A 22,704-nucleotide genomic window follows, 5' to 3' on the forward strand; every position below is an offset into this window, starting at 1 on the left:
TTCTCATCCCATTGTGCAAACCTCCAGCTACAGTCCCTGGAACCCATTCCTCACTAACGGCAGCCCTCAGCACGTGTTACACCCACTCCTCTTTCCAACTGCATCCTCCCTTCATACTCTCAGCAACCAGCCTTCCTCGACCTTATACTTCAGTGACGGACAGATAACGGAGAGAAAACATGATTTGGCAATATTTATTGGAGTAATAAAACGCCGAAGGAGTAACTGAATGCTGCGTTCACAGACGGTTGGGATGACAAGACGCGCAGACGTTTAACGAAGAGTAAATGAGGTAAAACTTTTGGTTCAGGTTGCTTTTAATACTTGAGCAATATAATAAAATGTTACATTTAAAGGAAATGCCGCTCTGATTAACTAAACATGTTGACTTTTTTTAGGATGCACTGGTTCATGTTACTCAATTTATGCCTGCTTGTGAGTATATTTACATTTATCAGCATTTGATAGAATTTTCAACCTCTGTTTTACCAAAATCCGGAGGCATCATAAATAACAAGTTAATTGGACATAAAGGGGAGACTTAACTGGTTACATGCTTAAATATCGATAGGGATCAATTCAGTCCACATTTTTGGCACCTTTCAAAATCAGTGCGGGAAACTGAGACGTAGATCCATTGCCTTCATGCTTACAGTTTAGACTGAAACGTTCCTAATACGGATTAAATTTAGCACATCACTTATTTACGTTAGTGCAGCTGCAGAGATTATAAGGAGCAGGGTTTCTGATAGAATGCAACTGGTTTGGCGGAGGTGATAATACATTTGCCAGAGAATGGGTGTTGTTCGACCTCATCTGTCATTTCCTCATCAATTAGCGCGTAACAACCGTGTCTCCAGCGTCTGAGAAAGTTTTGTTCACCGCCTCGTGGCTTAAACAACAACAAAAAGCTAAACTCATGACTTTTTTCTGTTGCAGGTATGTTTTCGTGGCTACATATCAGGTGAGTCCATTTTTATCTGTCCAAGTAACTCTGTGAAATTACATAAACATTTTATCACCCAGCTAAAGTTGATTTATGCGGAATTGCTTGCTTGTTGTTTGGGATGTGAATAACATGTTTGACGTCACAGTTGGCTTGCGAAATAATAGTTACATCCTCTTTTTGGGTGTAGTCCAGATTTGACAATCTAAATGGTAAATGGTTTTCACATCCCCTGTTACTCCTAAATTATAAATTCAGGTTCGCTGATAGTAAAACTGTGAAACAGTACTTGTACATAAAAGCCCTTGTCGAAGCAGTTATCAGAAAGGCCATTCGGCTCATTGTCATCAGGTAAATTATGCATTTCATAGTATATGGATTTTGTGGCTTGTCTGGTCACATTCTCTTTTCCTTTTTTTTTTTTATCGGTCTTTTAAGGTCTCCTTGTTATACAAGTCCAAGTTCCATGTCAGGGTTTCATTGGGATTTAAAAGTACACACCAAGTAAATACAGGAAGTCAAATTTTTTTTTTAAGCCCAATTTTGGCTCAGTGAGATGTTTGAGTTGCAACAGGTACAAGTGTTCAATAATACTTTATTTGCACCTTGACCAAGAACTAGACTTTCAAACGCCATCGTAAAGCTTGAGCATTGTCTTTATTTATTCTTTTCTAAACCAGTCTTGATCATTCAGTATTTCATTTAGGTGGTCAGATCTTCAGGAGTTATGCCATAGATGATGATTGCTTGAAATGCAAGCATGAGCAAAACAGTGTGAAAGAAAAACAAAGAAACTTTAAAAAAAAAATATATATATATATATTAAAGATTTACAAAAAGAATTTTCCTATAATGCTCTTTAAAAGATGATCTTATGTGCTTGGTCCAATAGTATCCCAGCATAATGTTTTGTTTAACTGTATTGTCGTAAATGACACAGTCCAAGTCATGGCAGTAATTTTTACTACTCTTTTGGAGCTCAAAGCAAATGTGTCTTCAGCAGACACATGGAGAAGCAGGCGAGGTGTCAGGTCCTCTGAAAACAGAGCAATCGTTGTAATTACAGATTCAAAAATGCTTCGCCATGTGTGGGGTCAACGGGACCAAGTTTGCTGAAATCACCTTTATATTGGTGTAGGAAAGAAAAGTAATTAACCATCTTTTCAGTTGCAGAAATAGGGTCTGGTTGCTTTGTCATGTCACTCAAATGCAGTGAGCCATTTGGTCAATGTTGTTCTCTCTCAAGGTATAAATAGTACTTTTGCAAAGTGGCACTGCACTTCTAGCCCTGTACAATCGCACAGCTTGGTTGCTCTACTCATATTAAATGTGGGCTGGATTGTTAGGCAGAAGTGAATTGGGACCGTGAGCCAATCCACATTATTAACAGTAAGTGCCAATTCAGTAAAATCCCTGAACTCTCTGGTATCTACTCAGGTGCTACTTTGTGCAAATTCTAAAGGCAAATATGTGGATGTAAATTCTGTGAGTGCCCACACACTCCTAGTCCTAGTCTAATCCACCTAAATGAATAAAATGAGTTAAATTAGTTAATACTGGGGGTTTGCAGCCAGAACATTAATCATAGCACAAGGTCCCTGAAAGAGAATTTTATTATCAAATCAAACAGCCAGCTATTAGCCTGCCTTGAAGGCCTTTACTGATCCACTAATTTCTATTTTTTTCTTCTTTTTTAACAGCTTTTGCACTGGAAAGTAGAAGACTAATGCATGATGAGTCATACTATGAGTATGTCCCTGATCAGCTGCAGTGGTCCACTGCAGGTGAACTGTGTAATCAGCGTTTTGGGAAATTAGCCACCGTCTCAACTCCATTAGAGAACCAAGAGTTAACTAACTTCTTAAAATCCCAGAACATCTCTCAGCCTGTGTGGATTGCCAGGAAAATCCTGACTCATGTGAAAAGTAGGTTCAGTGTAAATGTCTGACATGCTGTATAGCCATATCAGCACACTTCCTTTTTGAATTGTAGACTTTGTTGTGTTTCTTGTCTTGCTTTCCCATTTTTAATGACATAACAAAAAGTTTCATAGAATTTAGATATGTGGTAGATCGATAATGCTGCTATGCAACTCCCACTAGCTACAAGTAATACATGTACACACCAAAGAAGAGAACCAAAAAGTGGAATATTATTATTTGATTCTGTCTTCTCAGAGCAGTGTGCAAGGACTTTTTTCTCTTTATAGCAATGCCTCTGTCTTCTTTCTATGTGGGGTGAAAAAAAAAGGTTCATCGGAGACCTTGATTCTGGAGTTCGACGGGCGCTCAGACAGGAAGAATGCCCGTCTCCTGCACAAGTTTCCCTCCATGGGTTCAGTGACTGTTTGCACTCGTTTATACTTCGATCCTAACTGCTTTGGAATTTCCACCATCTTCTCTTATTCCATCCAGTCATATATTAATGAGTTCCAGCTCCGTGCAAGTCTGATCCAGGAGAAGCCTGTGCAGCTGGCTTTGCTGGTCCATGGTATTCATGGTACTTATCAAGAAGCCTTCAACCATGATGGCTCTTGGCACTCCGTCTGCGTTTCTTGGAGCCAGAATGGTGGACGCTGGGTGCTATTTGTTGATGGCCGTGAGGTCTTCAGAGGCGATGACTTAAACCCTTCTAAAAGCATTGGCCCAGATGGCCATTTTATTATCGGGCAGGAGCAAGACACCTTTGGGGGCTCATTTAAGAAGGATGAGTCATTCTGTGGGAGCATCACTGAGCTTCACATTTGGGACCGGGTACTGAGCAGCAGCGAAATCTCCACCATGGAAAAGGAGTGTTCACCCATTTCCTCTGGGCTGGTGTTCAACTGGAATGAAGCAGGCATGGAAATAGAGTCCTCCCTCACAAAGCTGTGGACACAGAGCCCATGTAAAGGTACATTAATCAAGTTACAGCATGGGGATATTAAAAAGAGTTACCAGAATTTAAAGCTGATTGAATCGCCTCATACAGGAATAGCCAGGGACAGATAAGATGGTCATGTGTGTACAAGGCTTGTTGTCATAGTTCAGCTTCACTTTAAAATGCTGCTTACAATTCAGCTGCTTTTGGCGCTTGGACTGGGTGGAGTTGTTATGTAGAAAAACAATCACATAGAGACTATTAGAAAGTCTTTTGGACTGCACACTTTTCAGTCATGTGCCAAGATCTGATCTGGCCTCATGTAATGAACTCCACCCATCTGGCATTCCTAGTGGGGGTAAAATAAATGCTATAAAAAAAAAATTGCAGGTTCAGTTGGACCCAAATCTGAGGTATGCAAAGTGAGAGAACTGACAAAACATACGTAAGAGAAGTAAATTAAATTTTTTGAAGAACATTTATTTTTAGAACATTAATGAGAAAACATATGACTGCAAGCAACAGTTCAGCGTTCCAGTCAAATTTAAGAAAACGTTAACATCAAAAACTACAAAGCTCCAGTGTTAGAAAAGGTCCTGCTAAGTTCACTTGAGTTTTATGATGTTATGAAGTCACCAGCCTAACTCTCAAATTTATGTTGCACATAAATGTACCGAACTGCTGCTACCATGGCCTTTTAAATCAGCCAGCACTTTCAATTGTATAGGCAAATATCACACACAAAATTTGTCATATGATGAACTACCTATATTAGTATATAGTTACAGTATATATTCTCAGCAAGTTTTGAATTAATAGAAAGAGATTGCTTAGATTCATGCTATCCTACTTACTGTGCACTGTGCAGCTGTGTTGGATCGGAAAATATAGTTTAACAACAGCTCCTAGCTTGATGTTGGCACATACTCATCATTAAATGTTACATTTGGAACCCCTAAAATCATGATCATGAGATCCCTACCTGTTTCTGTATTCATGCCTTGCTTTGGCAAACTTGCATACTGTAAACACAGACTCAGCCTCAAGCACTGCTGAAAGTTTAATGACTTTGAAGGAAAGAGGAAAATCTCTGTCTCTTTTGCCCCTCTCGTCTCCCTTACTCTCTTCCTCTGATGAATGAGGGAAACGTTGACCAAATTGCAAAGGTCTGGCTCCCTACAGTTCTTGTAAATGCTTTGTGACTTACATCACTCTGAATCCCACCCTTCAAAACAAACTTCTCCCGTTCTGACCTCATGGTCCCTTGTGAGTGTGGAGACTCCAAAACTCTCACTCCCCCTCCTGGAAATGAACATGTAGAAAGGATTGCACACTCTCTAGAGAGTTGTGTTGCTTCAGCTCTTTCCAGCTTGATCCTGCAATCTTTACTTTATATAAAAATGGACATATCCAGGGCTCTGTATTATTCATTGTAGATATGAGTGCCATTTTGTAAGTTATAGTTCCAGCCCTAGTGAAAGAGACAACCCTTTAGGGAGGTTCTACATTGAGATTCACACCTTGCCGACAGGGCAGGCTGAATCAGGGTAGGGGTGTTTGACGTCAGCTCCACCCTCTCGTCTCAATCTGGAGAAGAATTAGACAGCAGCAGAAGCCCAATCAGAAGTCCACAGATGAATGAGTGACGTAATGTCTATGTGTCAGATCTTTGATTATTCCTATTTTATTCAGCAGACCATTTCAGACACTCACTGGTAATTGTACCACTGCAATGGAGCTGCCTTCGATTTAACTTGTAGCAGTGCTTTCTTAAACTGCCTTTTCCGCTAAAGATCATAGACCACATATCTGTACATCAGTCAATGTCACTCTTGTGCTTTAAACTAAAGATAAACCTTTTACCTACTTATGGCATGACACCGTAATAATGACAATAACATAAGACAAGTGGTGCATAAATTTGACTTGATTTTATTTGCCACGACCACAAGCTCTCCCAAACCTTGGCCAAGTCATTTGAATTGTTGAAACAAAGCCATTGTTAGCCTGCCATGAGCACTGTCATTCCCAAATTGAAAGCACATTTCACACTTCAACATACACTTATCTTGGGGACAGCAGATGAGAAAACATTTATTTGGGTCATTTTTATATACTCAGAAAATACTTTTTACTTAAGAACTAAGAAAGACTTGTTGGCTGATGTTCGTGCTCCTCTTAATGTTTTTAGATTGTGTTATTTCTGGCCACTAGCAGTGTAAGTGAAGTGCTGGACAGAACCTTGATGTTTTTACTTTTTGTTTACTTGAATTAAGATTAACCCTCACCCTTTCTTTCACAAGGTAACATCTCTGTGACGGAAAATTCATTTTGGGACTCCCTCCTGCAAGGAAATCCTTTGAGGAATGGAACGTTTTCCTTTAAATTCTTCCACAGCGCGCAGTCCAAAGAGGATTGTGGCATCTTTGACCCTGTTATCGGGAGCTTGAGTCACGACAAGTGTGACTCAACAAGAGCGGCAGTTTGCCAGTATAAGAAAGGTGCCAGTGATAATGTCAATTAAAAAATTAAAAAGTCATTTTCATGTAATCTAATCAAACTCTTCTGAATTAAATGCTACCTTTTGTAGAATTTGCAAATGTCAGTCGTTGAGATCATAGTGATATTTTGAAAATGTGACTTGTAAGATTTTAGCTTGTGTTCTTGATGCACTCGATTTAATTATAGTTTTCTTGGCTCCGTCTGTGTTGGCAGAAACTTTGGTTGTTGCCAGTTTACCCGTGACACCATTCTTCAGCAAACTGAACAAAGATACCTGGACTAGACCTGTAAGTTCTATACTCCAGCTGTCTGCAGCACATCATCAGTGTAAATTATATTGCAACACATTCTCACCTTGACATTTAATGTAAACTGTAATGGAGAAGATGATTAAAGTAGAATCAATCCCAAAAAAACAATTTTGAAAACTTATCTTTTTAGGTGATTAAAAACTTCTCCTATGCTGAATATCTACCAAGATGAATATGGGCGGATGAAAAGTAGTATTTAAATTAGGAAACCAGAGGGTACTTGGAGAGCACATACCTCTGCCAATGAAATATAATGTCCTGAGATCTGGATCCTGTTCTCTATCAATTCTAAAGTCTAATTTATTGTCCCTCAACCTAAGTTCCATCATTTGACCAAATCTGAACAAAACCTATTTACAACATTTTCATTTATCCTGCTGACAATCAAACCAGTGCTGGTGATCACATTACTGCCTTGGAGGAGGTGACAATTGCTAAAATTTCCTTCTTCGTGTGATAAAGGATCTGAGCTTCAACACATCCTGGGACAGAGACCTAACCCACCTGCATCACCTAACCCAGGCTGTCCTGCATACAGTAGAGGCTGGTGGCCCGAACCTCCTCATGTCCAGTGATGTCCACTACCTCTGCCAAAGGATTGAGATGGACCTGACTTCACTAGCCTTGAGCCCCTCTGCCAGAGCGGGTGCAGCAGAGGCCATGGTGTCTATTGCTACCAGTTATGTAAAGGTGGCAAGCATGATGCTGGAGCCGCACATGGCCAAGCAGTGGATGGGCCAGACAGACGATGGGGTGAGGGGTGAATTATATTATTTAGGTATGCCTCCCAAAGAAGAATGTTTTTTTTTGCCCTGCTTGCCTCCACCAAAAAATGGAGTCAGGAGAACTCTTAACAACCAAAAACTTAGATGATGATGTTGGTGTTGCTGTTAAGATGCGGAATACAGATTTTTTTTTATGTTCTTCAAAGGGAAGAAAACATTGAGATCTCAGTTTTTTTGAATGAAGTAAAAACATTTCATCATCTCGCTCTTCTCTACAAATCTCAGTGTGACTGTTGTTGCATCTGTGTCTCCTGCACAGGTCAGTGTGGGACCGTTTACTGTTGTCAACAGCATTGACAGTCTCATTGAAACTCTTGCAGACATTCTATCTGCTGAGAGAAGAGGCTTCACTCTTTCTACCAAGAATATAGGTAACAAAACAATTTCTGGGTGTTTGTGCTTAGCAGATTTTTTGTGGTGATCGGAGTTGATGGGTGGTCAAGGTGGAAAAGATGGGGAGGGGGGGTTCAGGTTGACGGTTCAACATTTTACTCACAAAACTGTCAAAAAATTTTGGTTGAACAAACACTTTTTTTTTTTTACATGAAGACCATCGTCCATAAGCTGTAATATTTATTAGGATTACTGGATTACATTGCAGTCTCTCAATGCCTTAGCTTTTGCAGTGTTTACATCTTAAGAATTTAGTGAATCATTTTCAGTGCTTTGATAAGTCTGATTAGCTGTTGGCCAACCCCTCTAAACCTCGGGTAGCTCTGCTTCAAGGAGACAAAGATAAAAAGAAATTGTCCCTGCTTTTCTACTCATACTGTTGGTGTTTTTATTATATCCTTATTGTGTGGGTGTGCTCTGGTTTCTTTTTGGACAGATGTGTACATGAAGTGGCAGAAGCTCTCTGAAGAGAGCTGTTGTCAATTATTCAAGCCATCTGCGCTCAGCTCCCACACGGAAAACAGAAATGGTCAGGATGAACTTCTTATCCCAGATGCTGAACTCCAGAGGATTCACTCTCTGGGTAAGAAACACATGGGAAAAAGGAGAATTCCCTATTCAGTATGTCTTAAAGGAAATCACAGTCGTTGTTCTCGTTGTTGAAGCAGTTGTATAATTTGGGGTTAACCATCGTCAGTCAAGTCAAAGGAAAACTTGAAATAATTTAGACGTAACTAAACAAAGACATCACATGTTCATAAGGATACTTAGCGACAGTTTTTTACAAAGAACAAAAGAATTTGCAGCAATTTGTAAAACAGCAGCTCGCATGCGTGGCACTATTTTATCTGATAATGTTGATGCTCAGCAGGATGTGCTTTTTTTGTACAATGACTGCTAAAGTAAAAATTAAATCATTTCTCTGTTCCATTCCCTCCAATCAGGATACGAGGAAGTAATGTTTATTCATACCCACTACAGCCATCTGAGTGAGATTGAATCAGGCACACAGGAACCTCCATTAAGTCGCCAAGAGAAAGGGAAAAGGTTGGCTCAATATTCACAAATTGTATTTAGAATGTTGCTTACTGCTGCATCAATTAATGGCGTTAACTCACTCTTGATAAACTTAGTCTTCCCTGATTGTTATTTTTAAGGGTAGATTTTTGTTTTTAATCAGTTGCTAAATCATCCGAAACCACAGTTTGGAGTACAGTAAAGGCCATTTTGTAAATTAAAAAAACAAACAAAAAAAAAAAAAAACAGACCTGCTCAAATCTACCTTAAAATGTGGTGTAAAATCTGAATGATCTCATCTAGTTTGATCTTAATCAAGCAAAATGTAAATCTAACCCACCTTGGTTTAAACCTTGGGTCTATGTTCCTTCCTTTATTTGATAGAGTGGCTGTCAGACCCACGATTCCTGTGGTTTATTTTGATGAAAGATGTCTGTTTGTGACTTTAAGATTTGAGGTTTATGTTACTAACCATTGCCTGCCTTCCCAGAAATCTCCCAGGTCATCTGGCCTCTGCTGTCATATCAGCTACCATCCGGGATACTTCCCAGGCTCAAACTATCCCAGTGGCCGTCCAGTACACCCTGTCATCATCACATGTGGTACTGTTGATGTTAATCAATCAATGTTTTCTTAGTTATTAGTTTCTTCAGTTTGAAGGCATGAAACAGAATGTTTATTGTGTGTATATTAATGCAGTTGTACTGACTAAAATGATCTGAATTGAAGATTGGAAGTTTAAATTGAGAGTGTCTGCTGCTTAAAGACTTCATTTAAAGACAGTAATGGGGGTGTAGTATAGTTATTTTTCACAGTATACCCTCCATTTAAACTGCACACACAAACACACATAAATATATGTGCACATAGATACATGAAGAGAGGAAGAAATTGAAACAAATAAGAACATATTTCTGCTTCCAGGTGGAGTATTCACAGAGAGTTGCTCCAGTTTGTGCCTTCTGGAATTTCAGCTTGATGTAAGCTCGACCAAAACAGCACATCACCTAAAGCTTTTTAAAACACAGGCGCCATTACCACTTTAAAATTTTTAAACACGAAACACAAATATTAAATATGTTCAGTTTACCTGTGAGTCGCTTCACTCTCAGTTCTCTGAAGTAAATAGGTCAGTTTTTGACTGTGTGTTTTCATTCGCTTTCTGTTGTGGCATGAAGGAACAATCATGGTAATGGCTGGTCCAGTGATGGTTGCAGGGTGACCTTTGCCGGGTCTGGGATCACTTCCTGTCTGTGTAACCACACCACCAACTTTGCAGTGCTGATGAATTACATGGAGTCAAAGGTAACTCTTAAGATTGTCCGTGATACAATGTGTAAAAAAAAAAAAAAAAAGCTTTGAAGTTGCATGAGGGAGAATGTCGGTCAAACAGCAGTCTCTCTCTCCCTTCCTCTCCCCACCCCCCCTCGCTCTATCTGTCTCTCTCTCTCTCTTTCTCTATCACACCTTTCTGTGGCCTTCTGTGTCAGTGGAGTCCTGACGAAGAGCTTATCCTGACCAAGCTGACGTTCATTGGCTCTGGTGCGTCCTTGTGTGCGCTGGTTGTGACCCTGATGCTGTTCACTGTCCTGGAGTGAGTAGCTGACCATGTTCTTCTTTCACATACCTACGATACCAACATGGCATCCTGCTTCACTGAAAGTGAGGTTGCTGACTGTCAAAAACAGTCCAACAGCAGTTTGACAGTAAAAAATAAAAACACCACCAAAGCCATGTTTGAAGTGGATGTGACAACAAAAGGTGAATGTACTTGAGTAACTTTAGTAATGTTTGAATGACATGAAGTTCCTCATTCTTCTTCTCAGTGATATAAAGGCACATAAACAACTGTAAATTTGAGTTTTTACAATTTAAGTCCTGCATTTGTGTGTAAGAATATGCAAAGAATTTGCCTATTGTTCATTCTCAGTACCAACAGCAAGTAAATAGAAGCAGTAATTTCACTGGGCTGGAATCCATTCAAGCCTTACTGTCAGTCAAAGTTAGAAGTATCTCAATGAAAGACTGCACCATGTATATGTCTTAAGCACAGTTGACTCAGATAATTCACTTGTTGAAACACTAGAATGACAGAGAAATGAAATCTTGCTTCCAGTGACTTGAACACACCATTATTATTTTGATTAACTTGTAAATTGAAGGGTTTTGCGATTGAAGAGCTGACTTATCAATGCACCCTATCATTTTTGAAAAATATTTTATATAATTGATCATTATTAGCTCCAATAAACATTTCCCATTCCCATTCAAACATCCTGTGATGGACTGTTAAATATGCACTCTGGCTGCCATGCTAGCAAGCCTGGCTCTGGTGTTGCGGTTGATGAGCACGTTTGATACCTGTAGGTCTGTGTTCAAGACCAGGGTGGGGTGACTACCGCATACCTCTGTGAAACAACCTTTCCTGCCTTCCTCATGCTGTCTTTTGTGCTCTCATTAGATCTCTTTTCTGAAGTTTGTCATAGAGGGTTTCTGCTAGATATCTGGAAGGACTCAGTGATGCAGCAGAGAACCTCTTGGCTTTCGTCTTAGAGCTTGAGCACTGATTCTGATATGGGTCTTTTGTTGGTGAGCTCCAACATCCATCAGCAAATGGAAAATGTGGCTTAATGTGAACTAGGCATCAGAGACTGGGTGAAAAAATGTCCCTAGTACATATTTTTTTCTGATCAGAAAGTTGACCTTCCACTGTGAGATGTCCTCATGTTGTTTAATGTGTCACAGTCTCTCCTATACACTGAAAAGAGAGATTTAATTTGTTGTTGTAGTTGCTGGTGCTGTGTTTTTGAGGCTGCTATGAGTATTGACTAGCACTAATCCAGTAATTACTGTTGTCTGCATGTGAGTTCACTCTGAAGGTTTATGGTGGCATTCTGCAGCTGTTAATTAACATAAGGGTCACTGAGGGATCCTAATCAGCTGGAGAGGAGCTGGCCAACAATTTATGACTGCCCTGAAATCTGCCATACAATCTGCACTGTGATGTTACATGCTGCTGTGTACTCAGATACACACAATATAGATGCATGCATGCATGATCGCACCATGAAATTGTGGTGGGGGCCACATGCAATGATGCAGATATGGAATCAGTCTAAATAGGCTTAAACCCTCAGGAGGTCATTATGGAGTTATCAGTTCATTTACTTCTTCTCTCAACCAGTTTTGGCTGTTTGGTTTGTGTAAAGACCCTGAAAGGGAAACATTGAAGACCAGAAATGTAAATGTTTCCGGAGATAGTGTCATTGACTTTTTGGCATGTGTGTATGAATGCCGTAGTGAATTTGGATAAAGATTTTTTTTTTTTTAATCAGTTGCAAATTAAAGTTGACACATTTTCAACTTTTAGACCACTGGTGTCCAGCTTGTGGTCTGCGCAAAACCATCAGGTCTGTTCTTAAAAATGGGCACATGTTTAATAAATTGTCATTGCATGATTTTATTTAATAGAAAAAAATATGTATAAAATTATCTTAAGTTTAAAGTACACTGAAGTTAAAAACCAATAACAAAAGTCTGTGCTAAAAAAGTGTTGGATGAATCACTATTATTTTGGTGTTTGTGTGTGTGTGTGTGTGTTCTGATGGACTATCTTGGCTTTAGAATGGATTGCTACATATAGTCACTAGATGATGAAACCAAGTGTTTTTTTGTGAACTCTGAACTTTTGTAGGCCATCAGCTCAAAAAAGCCACATTGGACTTGGATGCCTTTTGAAAAACTTAGGAACTGAAACGTCATCTTCAGGTCTTCTTTCAGACTGTCAAACGTGACAACTTTGAGCCTCATTATTGAAATGTTCTTATACACAGACTTGTTTTTAGGGGGCCCATTGCTGAAGATGACATGCATCTGCCCGCGTGTATGTTGTTAACTTCAAGCGTGCTAATATACTAACTTTACCAATCAGTTAAAGGCTTTGGTTTGAATACAGCACAGAAAAACTGAGTGTAAAATGTTTTGAAGATTTACTGTATGAAGCCATTCGGCCCTTTTAATAAGATATCACATTCACTCATGTATGAATTTACCAAGATCATCTGCTAGATTTTAAATCAAAGTCATTTATTTGCAATTTTTTATGTTAATCTGTATTGAACATGTCACTTTGTGTGCCTGAAGTTATTTCTCTCTCTGTCCCTAGCATTCCAAAATCTGACAGAACGTCCATTCATAAGAACCTGTTCATCGCTCTGATTTGTGCTCAAGTGATTCTACTGTGCAGCGGCTCAGCCATTCACAACAAGGTACAATCCAACGATGAACACATCCACTGTTGCCGTCGCACACATTTTCAGCTTTATCATAGTCAGACTTGCGACAAACAAAGGAGAAAAGTTACCCGATGTCTGTTGATCTCATTTTTTACATCTCGTAGATCTATTAAGTTCAAAAGCATGTGTTTATTAAGCAAAACTTAGAACCTCGTGACCTTAATTAGTGAGAGAATCACAATAAAACCTCAGAAAATCCAGGACTAAAAAAATAAAACTTTTTCTCAATCATTTGCCTGCCAGTTTGTTGGATGATTGATGAAATAACTCGTGATTTTGTCTTTTTTCTTTAAATGAAACCGATGACACAAATCATTTCCTTTAGGTGATTTCCTAAGTCCACACCAGGTGTGTATCATAAGTAAACACTAATGTCATATTCATCATCTGGAACACATGGCTCAGTTTCTCTGTGGTCACTCAATGACCGTTAGTTGGTTTGACCCCTGATCCTTTGACCCCAGGTCATGTCAGGCTAGGCTTTACCCTCAGGGGCAGGTGGCTGCTTCTAGGGGATCCATCACATGTCACGTATATACAACCTAATGTATCACTGGTAAGGTCATTTCGCAGAGGTTTTTTTTTTTTTTTGTACAAGGGTCATTAATAGGCATTTAACCAGTAATTCAATCCAGAGCTTTTTAAAGTCTGTTTTTTTTTTTAGAATTTTTCATTTATCACCAAACAGTAATTTCTTATTACTGGCATTGTAAGTGGTGTAAATGTGATGCTGGTTACTTCTGCCGCCTCATTCATAACCCATGGCACACAAACTGCACTTAAACAAAGCATCTACAGCACAACCTTGGACATGGTTTGTTTCAGAACATAAACCATCCATATCCAAATGCTTCCAATCAATTCTGCCTACTTTTCCTATTTGATTCTTTTTCATAGTTCAAATGAGTTAATTTGTGACACCTGTAGAGGTAATTTTTATTTCTGGAGAACAAATCATATTTTCTTTGAACATTGATAGAATTGGGCAACTGCAACAGGACAAAACATGTGTAGCAAAACGACACAGACACACATCCTGTAAGCTACATCATTATAAAGAAGACACATTCGAAAGAGAGATTTTGTTTTGGTCACCACAACCTGTCCTGTCTTTAGCAACGTGAAAGACCCTTGCAAATTGTATGAGTCCACAGTAAACCTCCTCTGTTAGATACAGAACTCAGAAAGGAGAAAAGTACTCTTTTATGACTGTGTGACAGGAGAATTGGCTTGAAATGGGAAATGTAATATCTTTCTGTATCACTGTGTTGATGTCTTTGTAGGTTGCATGTACACTTGTGGCGGCGCTGCTCCATCTCTTCTTCATGGCAGCATTCAGCTGGATGCTGGTGGAGGGTCTGCTGCTCTGGAGCAAGGTGGTGGCTGTCAACCTAAGCGAGGATCGACACATGAAGTATTACTATCTCATCGGCTGGGGTACAATGGCTTGACAGATGCCACATCACTATTTTCACACGTGTGGTGAATATAAGATTGTGCTAGGATGAATTCTGACACGTTATGATAAATCAATAACTCCACTGAGAGTCAGATTGCCATTCGTATGACATCAACATAAATCTATTTGTGTAATGCAGCAGACAGTATTTTCTTAAGCTATGTTTTTTTTTTTCTCTTTACACCAAATTTCATCACAATCGTCTCCTAACATTTTTCTTTTCACTTTTTTGTTTTTTTTTTCTGCATATTTCTTCTTCCTCCTCTTTATTTTATATCTTACTTTTATCCCTCTTATTTATTCTCCTCCTCTATTGTCTGTCTTTTTTCCCCACCCTTGCTCCAGGTCTGCCGGTGCTAATCGTCACCATTACACTGGCATCAGCCTCAGGCAAATACTTGGCTGATGGCTACTGTTGGCTCAGTGTACAGAACGGTGTTATCTGGGGCTTCGCTGGGCCAGTCATCTTCATCATCATGGTGAGTGAATCAAATCCTAATTTTATATTGTGGTTGAAAGAATTTAAATGAAAAAGACAAGGCTCATTAAGTCATCTGTCCTGTTCTATTTGAGTATGGTAATTAGCATTACGGATTGAAAAACAAAACTGTCAAATGATGTGTGTTTGATTTCAAATTTCCACCAAATTCAATGAAATATATTTGGTATGGCATCACATGTGTAAGCAGCATTAGTAAAGCGTGAAGTATGTGCTTGTACTTCTTAACTCTTTTTTGACCCTTTCACTTTGTATCTTATCATTTCTGTAATCTGTAATCTCAATTATCTTTTACAGGTGAATGTCATGGTACTAACCAGGGTGGTTGTCATCACCATCTCCACAGCCAAGAGGAGGTCTATCATGTTGGCCATGGGCACCAGTCCTGTGGAACAAGCTTATGAGCAAATTAGGTACCGACCACTGGGAGGCGCCATTTGTCCTCTATTTTAAGAGGAGTTGGCAGAGCTACAGGGTTGAGCTTCAGTCACAAGGCTTCCGATGAAAACCAGCTGGAAGATGGAAGATTTTATACTGAATGCGTCATTTATCAAACAAGATGCAAACTATGGACTATGGATAGTTTTTATTATTCGTGTTCATTAAAAAAATATACATTAACCACTCAATTTTTTTTAAGGATCATTTAGTTTTAATCAGATAGAGCAATTATACTGATATAAAGATCAGAGTTTTTAATATATTTTAATTTATTCTTGTTGTCACAGCTGTTTTAAAATTTTGCTCAGTTTAGTTGACAAGGTATGATGAATGTTATTCCTAAAAGATGTGGAACATGTATACTCATAATGAAGTCGTAGGTTTGTAATATTTGAATTATGCAATTAATGTAGTAACAAGAACATTGGTATCATTAATACACTTCATGTTGCTAAAATTGTTTTCATTTTGGAACTATGTAGATTAAAAAACAAAACAAAAACATCCCCTCATAGTGTCTCAGAAGCCTCAGAAACAGAGGGGCCGTTGTGCTGTACTTAAAGAAACATTATTGAACAAATCATAAGAATTATAGATAGACAAACGTAATGATAATAAGAAGTATTTCTTACTAATGAAGGCTGGATAATCATACAAATGAGAAGTTAAGTAAAACTGTTTGATTGTGATTGGTCATCAGAAATGTCAAATTTTGTATGTAAATCCAGTAACTTAATTTCTGGTGGTTATTGATCAAAAAAACTACACTTTACCCAAATGTTCTCATAAAAAATAGTGCTAGTTTTACTTGAATGGAATGGAATTGTTATGTAATACAGCTTGGCCTCCTTGGCCTTGTGCACATGCAGAAACAATAACTCATTAAGCTCATTCTCATCTGTGTTTGCTCTTATCTTTTGGTGACGGTGCTAGTAGTTGAACCTCTCTTGTATGTGACTCAGTAGATTTCCCACCAGTAGCTTTGTAAATGATTCTGTTGGTAAAAATTTATGTCAGTGTGTGTATTTTCCTCACAACCTCAGCCCACCAGGGCTCACAGTAGGTTCAGTATGAAGAGGTTCAAAGCAGGCCTTGAACCATTTGGCACCCCTGGGTGGCAGCCATTTCGGAAACTCAAACACATTCCTCCGCTGAATAAACTAGGCCCTGCCGCCCTCCATGTCACACATATGAACACACACACACAGCTGGTGTGGTTTGGCAGTCACCTGAGCGGGAAGCTAATTTCACTCTAAACAGAATTAAAGCAGATTTAAGGTGGGAAGTTGTCACCCCATGAGTCTTCCCAGCCGCGCCGTTTTGTGTATGGAACAGCCAGTCTGCCAAAGCCGCCCAGTCTTGTCCAAAAAGAACTGCAAAGCTTAAAACCCCGAAATGGAGCTCAGGATGACTAGGGAGGAATGAAATCATTTAGAAATTGGCCAAAAGTTTTATATCTGTTGTTAGGTCAGACAGTCTGTCATCAATTTCAGAGTCTTATAATTTTCAAATCTGTGTGTTTTAATGTGTATGCTTATGATATCTTGTGTGTGCGTGTGTGTGTGTGTGTGTGTGTGTGTGTGTGTGTGTGGGAGCACAGGGCTGCAGTGAAAGCAGTGTTGGTTCTGCTGCCCATCCTTGGACTGACATGGCTGTGTGGCGTCCTGGTACCTTTCTCCATTGTCATGGCCTACATCTTCATCCTCCTCAACTCCCTACAGGTACACACGCACGCACGCACGCGCGCGCGCGCACACACACACACACACACACACACACACACACACACACACACACACACACATGCAGCTATGACTATCAAACCAAATGTATGGAAGGTCACATTATCAACACTTGTAACATACAGAATTGGAACTTATCATCATCAGTCATTATGCTACATGGGGCTAACATCAAACTAGAGAAACAAGAGTAAGCAGGGTATTTTCTATTCTGTTTTTGAATAATGACTATTTGGTTGATGAGAAAATTGTGATTTATAATTTATATCAATTAAACTGTTGAAATGAGCCATGAAGTGTTGATTTCCGATTGGACTTTAAAATACAAAAATACATGCAATCATCACTTACAAAGCAATCATCACTTCCTCCAGTTGTAGCACCATTGATGGAATTTCAAGAACTCGGTTTTTCTACCTGGATATTCAGGCATCCTTTTGTTGCAATTTAGTGGGAAAATGTAAGACAACAAAAAGCCCCAACAAAACTTTTTCAGAAATATTTGAGTCTTGAAGCTGCTTTTTTTCTTCAATGAGAAATAGAACGGTTTTCCATTATACATTGTATTCTGCCCTTCTCTCATGGTGAATGTACACAGACTGTCAAGGCTTTTATTTGTCAGTGACAAGGCTGAGCCTGAAAGGAGAAAAAAGTGCCTCTGTCTGACTTACGTTAAGCAGGTGCTTCATTTTAACAAGGAAAGACGATTTGAATTGTCTTTTTGATTATTTCTGCCTTACACATTCAAAGGTCACCATTTTTGTTGTGCTTTTATTGCTGAAATTCAAAGGGTAGAATTGCCACACATTTTTGATGAAATATACAGTCATATTCAACTTATATGGCCACAAGCAGTATCAGTATACCTGTGGATGTCACAGCTCTGTTTGATGATTGTCACCCCTGTGGTAAGCTTTCAGACATAAATATCAGTCTAAACATAGAAAAACAATATTTCATGTGTGGGTTGATTTCCCACTGCTCTGCAGTGAGGAAGCAGAGACAGGATGAAATAATGTAATTATCTAACTGCGGCATATTACCCAGCTTCCCCAGCATGTCCAGATCTGCCGCTCCAATTTTCTACTCTTCCTTTAATCAGCTGTATCTTTAATTGAGCTGTATATTTAACGAGAAAATCAATAGAGGTTTTAGCTGCAGTCTGATCATTAAGTGAGGCCCCTTGGTTGCCATAAATAGTTTCTGTTTCCCCCTTATATCTAATTATATTTTTTCCATGCTGACAGTAATTAATACAGAAGGTTTTCCTGGGCTCTTATTATCTGGCTGAACTTCTTCACATTTTCACACATAAGATTATTTCCACTCAATTCATTACATCTGTCGGTCTGTCTTTTATATTTCTGCTTCTCTCACATGGTCTGTTATTAGTCTGTTCATCCAGCTTCCTTGTGTTCTTTTGGAATCTGTTGATTTGATTGGAGAAAATGCAAAAATGAAAGCTCATGTTCAAAACGTGAGAATGTCCACTGTGTTCAGTCAAGTTAAACGTCCATTTGCCCATTGAGCAGTGCCGCCTCATGTAGGATATGTTAAAAATGATGGATGGGTCTGGCAGACACTAAAAGCTTGGGTGTAGTGGAATGTAAATGGAATGAGGAGTTGATAAATCATCGTCTTCACTCATCCTCTAATTCACCTCACCTGTGTTCTTCCTAAAATATGCTGGGTCAGACACCGTGCCGCACCTGCCAAATTTGTTGAGATGTTGTGATTAGGTGCTTTATTCTGAAATAAAGCGATTAATAAAACAAAAAGGCACACTTCTGTCCTCTATTACAAAAAAATTACAACATAAGATTCATATGTCACTCGTTGCTTTTATTTTGTTTGACTCAAGTATCTAAGAAGATGGCATTCAGTAGTGATGTTGATGCAGAAAAACAAATCCTTGAGCGAGACAACAGCCTGTTTTAAGCCCCCTGCTTTGACTGAGAAGTCCTCATAACTACCCAATTAATGACTGTTCACAGACAAGTTATCAAATCCTAATTCATTTTTCTGTCACGAAAAATGAAGATGAAGCATTATGTTGCATCCTTGTAAAATTTAGGACACAATTTTTCAGAAGATATCGCTCTGGGCAGGAAAATGCCCATAAATTCCTTTAATGAATAAGATAAACTTCAAAGAATGGTGTGCATTTGTGAGCTGAAAAGGTTTCTGAGTCGCTCAAGGAGCCTGCTGGCTTCTCCCGCCTAACAGACCTATGTAGTGTGTTTCTAAAGCCCCTAAAGAGTTCAGGACACAACAGGAACCCCGCCAGGCTCCAAGCTGCTCCAATGACATGCCTGTTGACCTCAGTGCTATTTAGTCTGCATGAGAGTGTCGTGACACTTCCAGTTCTGTGTGTTTTAGGCATATTGATGACTTCTAATAACAAGTGTGAGAGTGTCAACAACGCTGTGATTTTGGTGACAGGACATCTTCTCATACCAACCCCTTGGCCAAACAGATTGGAAAGTGAAAATGCACAGCTATTTTTGTGCTTTTTTTTTTTTTTTTTTTTTTTTTTTTTTAAGGAATCCATGCCAAATAAGAATAAATCAAATCAAGTTTGCGTTCACATTTTGGTAGTACGTCATTTCATTTACCAGCTGTTGCTCCTAAAACTGATGAAACATCTGTGCCACATGAGTTTTTGGAACATTGGCAGTTTTTTTTTTTGATCATTTTTTCACAATGGTCATCTTAAAAAGTTATTCAGACCCTGCATTACAATAGACCACTGTAGCCGTCCTCAGTGCTGTTGATCCCATCAAGCAGAGCACAGCTGAACATAATCCAGGCATAATGGCCTCTCATAAAGATGATGAAATGTGTGAAACCTCAACAATAATGCACACAAAACCTACATTTGTAGGCGGGAGATAAATACGTAAACGTTTTTAAAAATCTTTTTTTTTTTTTTTTAATTTGTGGCTGTTGTATTTTCAGTGGGCTCAGCCAAAGCAACATAAAGTTTAAGCGTCAACCCTTTACTGTTAAATCAATAAAACAGATAATGTTGACAAGCCTTTTTCATTGCATTCGCTCATGCCCTGACCGCTCCTCCTCTTCCCTCATGACAGTACAAGTGTCTCGGCTGTCACTTTGCTGTCTCAATAGAGACCTCGGTCGTCTGGCCTTTGGATTTTCGCTTGACTTTAATTAATTGCCTGCAGAGCGTGCTTAGTTTGTGTCCTGGAAATACAGCGTCTGTGTTACTGACATTTCAAAACCGCTCTGATGTATCAAAGAGGTTTAAATCTGACCTAATGAAAAGACAATAGCGCATGCTTGTGTTGTCTCGGTAAAACCTGTGGTCGTCGTGAGACATCTGTTGTTCATTTGGCTGAAGACACCTTTAATTGTTGCTATGATGAAGTGTGAAGCATTTTTGCAGAACTTTCTCAACGTAGCAACACTTATAAATCAAACGACAGCATTAAAGATACATATTTGTCAGCAACAATGATGCAAAGAACATCAGAAGAGCCCCAAAATGATTTGCATTGGACAACACTCACAAACTGTACTGAGTTTTGAGTGGATATTAGAAGTTCGTGGTCTGAGCCAGTAGTTTTTATGAGCGTCTTCACCATAAATACAGGCACGCCTCATCTGCTTCCTTATCAAGCTAGAGATAAATAGCATGTGTGTGAAGGGGGGACGAGGGTCTGTATGGGTAGCCCATAAATCCCTTCACCCACCGTCATCCAATCTCTGGGCAATGTCATTCAAAACCCTTGCACTATCCATTACCTGGATATAATAGGCTCCTGGCCATGCAGTGTCCATCTTATTATTAGCCCATAACTTCAAACTATCAATAACTTTGAACTGCAGCAGAAGAAGATGGAGGTAAAGAAGGGGAGGGAAAGAACGAAGGGGGAGAGGTGAAGGAAGTTAGGAAGAAGGAATGAAAATTTTAAGTTAACAGTTGTCCTTTTAAGAATGCGTTTGGCTCCCTGTGGTTTGTTTTGGTCATTTTGGAAGGAAAGGTTTTAGTAAAGAGTTTTCTTTTATTTCTGTTATGTCCAGTTACTGCCTGAGGAGGGCAACCATGTGCCTCGTCACTCCAGTATGGAAGCATAGAGAAATCAATGAGAGAATTTATTTGAATCACTTTATTCATATCACATCAAGGACTTTTGTATCTCAGGAACTGATGACAACTACGTTTAAATTTATCACAATTAATAAGCAAAAAGATACACAATTGGTCATGAGTTTTAATGGGCTTTGATGGAAAGAATTTGCAGTTAAATGTTTTATTTTACCCCGGCTCAGGCACAGGATCTTTCTGTGTGGAGTCTGCATGTTCTCCCTGTTCCTGTGTGGGTTCTCTCTGGTACTCCAGCTTCCTCCCACAGTCCAAAGACATCAAGAGGGGACGAGGCTGATTGATACTCTAAATTGACAGTAGGTGTGACTGTGAGTGTGAATGGTTGTCTGCCTCTATGTGTTGGCCCTGTGATGGACCCACCGCAACCCTTAACAGGATAAAGGGTAGAATATATATATGAATATATATATATATATATATATATATATATATATATATATATATATATATATATATATATATATATATATATATATATATATTCATATATATGTATTCATATATATATATGTATTCATATATATATATATATGTATATATATATATGTATAAATATATGTATATATATATATGTATATATATATGTATATATATATATGTATATGTGTATATATATATATATATATATATATATATATATATATATATATATATATATATATATATATATATATATATATATATATATATATATATATATATATATATATATATATATATATATGTTGATGGCGTTGATGAATACCGATAAAGTGCATCCATGTTCTCAGCTGTGAGCAGGCGATCAGAAACTCCGGAGGAATTTTTAAATGTTGATTCTTCTGGTTTGACACCCATCAACATATATGAATATATATGAATATATATATATATATATATATATATATATATATATATATATATATATATATATTCAGTCACTGTATATATATATTACAGTGTTCATTGTTTAAAGGGGTTCTCCTCAGTTTGCCAGCCCTGTAATTACTTTATACTTCACAGGAGTGTACCACGTCTTAAAAGTTGAAAACTGCTGAACTGTTAATTAAATACACCATTGCATTGCAGTCTGTTACACATTGCCTCAGTTCTTTATTGCATTTTCATGAGTTTATCCACAAGTCTAAAGTCAGGATTCACATCGCATCATCCAAGCCATGTTAGACACCCAATAATTGCAACAAATTGATTGGAAAAGCAGCTTTTTACTGGAGGCATAGGTTTAATGCAGCTTAAGGGTTCAAAATGACTACTGTTGAAACAATGCATCACCCTCCCTCTTTGTACACACTCACACACTGCACTAGTGGAGCATGACATCAAAGT

General features: G+C 38.6%; 1 protein-coding gene across 1 annotated transcript in view; it reads left to right on the forward strand.

Moving 5' to 3' along the window:
- Window positions 1–48: 48 nt before the first annotated feature.
- Window positions 49–22,704, forward strand: part of LOC147249692 (adhesion G protein-coupled receptor D2) — an 89,778-nt gene continuing 67,122 nt past the window's right edge. Inside the window, exons 1-20 of the mRNA XM_086224926.1 lie at window positions 49–292; window positions 399–435; window positions 940–964; window positions 2,647–2,871; window positions 3,197–3,838; window positions 6,109–6,306; window positions 6,521–6,594; window positions 7,081–7,371; window positions 7,663–7,774; window positions 8,233–8,379; window positions 8,741–8,843; window positions 9,304–9,415; window positions 9,738–9,793; window positions 9,992–10,118; window positions 10,304–10,407; window positions 12,979–13,081; window positions 14,392–14,545; window positions 14,913–15,046; window positions 15,364–15,479; window positions 17,108–17,228. Coding sequence (XP_086081052.1) covers window positions 288–292; window positions 399–435; window positions 940–964; window positions 2,647–2,871; window positions 3,197–3,838; window positions 6,109–6,306; window positions 6,521–6,594; window positions 7,081–7,371; window positions 7,663–7,774; window positions 8,233–8,379; window positions 8,741–8,843; window positions 9,304–9,415; window positions 9,738–9,793; window positions 9,992–10,118; window positions 10,304–10,407; window positions 12,979–13,081; window positions 14,392–14,545; window positions 14,913–15,046; window positions 15,364–15,479; window positions 17,108–17,228 — 2,886 coding nt within the window. The 5' untranslated portion in view covers window positions 49–287. The remainder of the gene's footprint in view (window positions 293–398; window positions 436–939; window positions 965–2,646; window positions 2,872–3,196; window positions 3,839–6,108; window positions 6,307–6,520; window positions 6,595–7,080; window positions 7,372–7,662; window positions 7,775–8,232; window positions 8,380–8,740; window positions 8,844–9,303; window positions 9,416–9,737; window positions 9,794–9,991; window positions 10,119–10,303; window positions 10,408–12,978; window positions 13,082–14,391; window positions 14,546–14,912; window positions 15,047–15,363; window positions 15,480–17,107; window positions 17,229–22,704) is intronic.

This window comes from Aulostomus chinensis, chromosome 14 (genome assembly GCF_037954235.1).
Source record: "Aulostomus chinensis isolate RoL2024-O1b breed Wild chromosome 14, RoL_Achi_v1.0, whole genome shotgun sequence".
Lineage (NCBI taxonomy): Eukaryota > Metazoa > Chordata > Actinopteri > Syngnathiformes > Aulostomidae > Aulostomus > Aulostomus chinensis.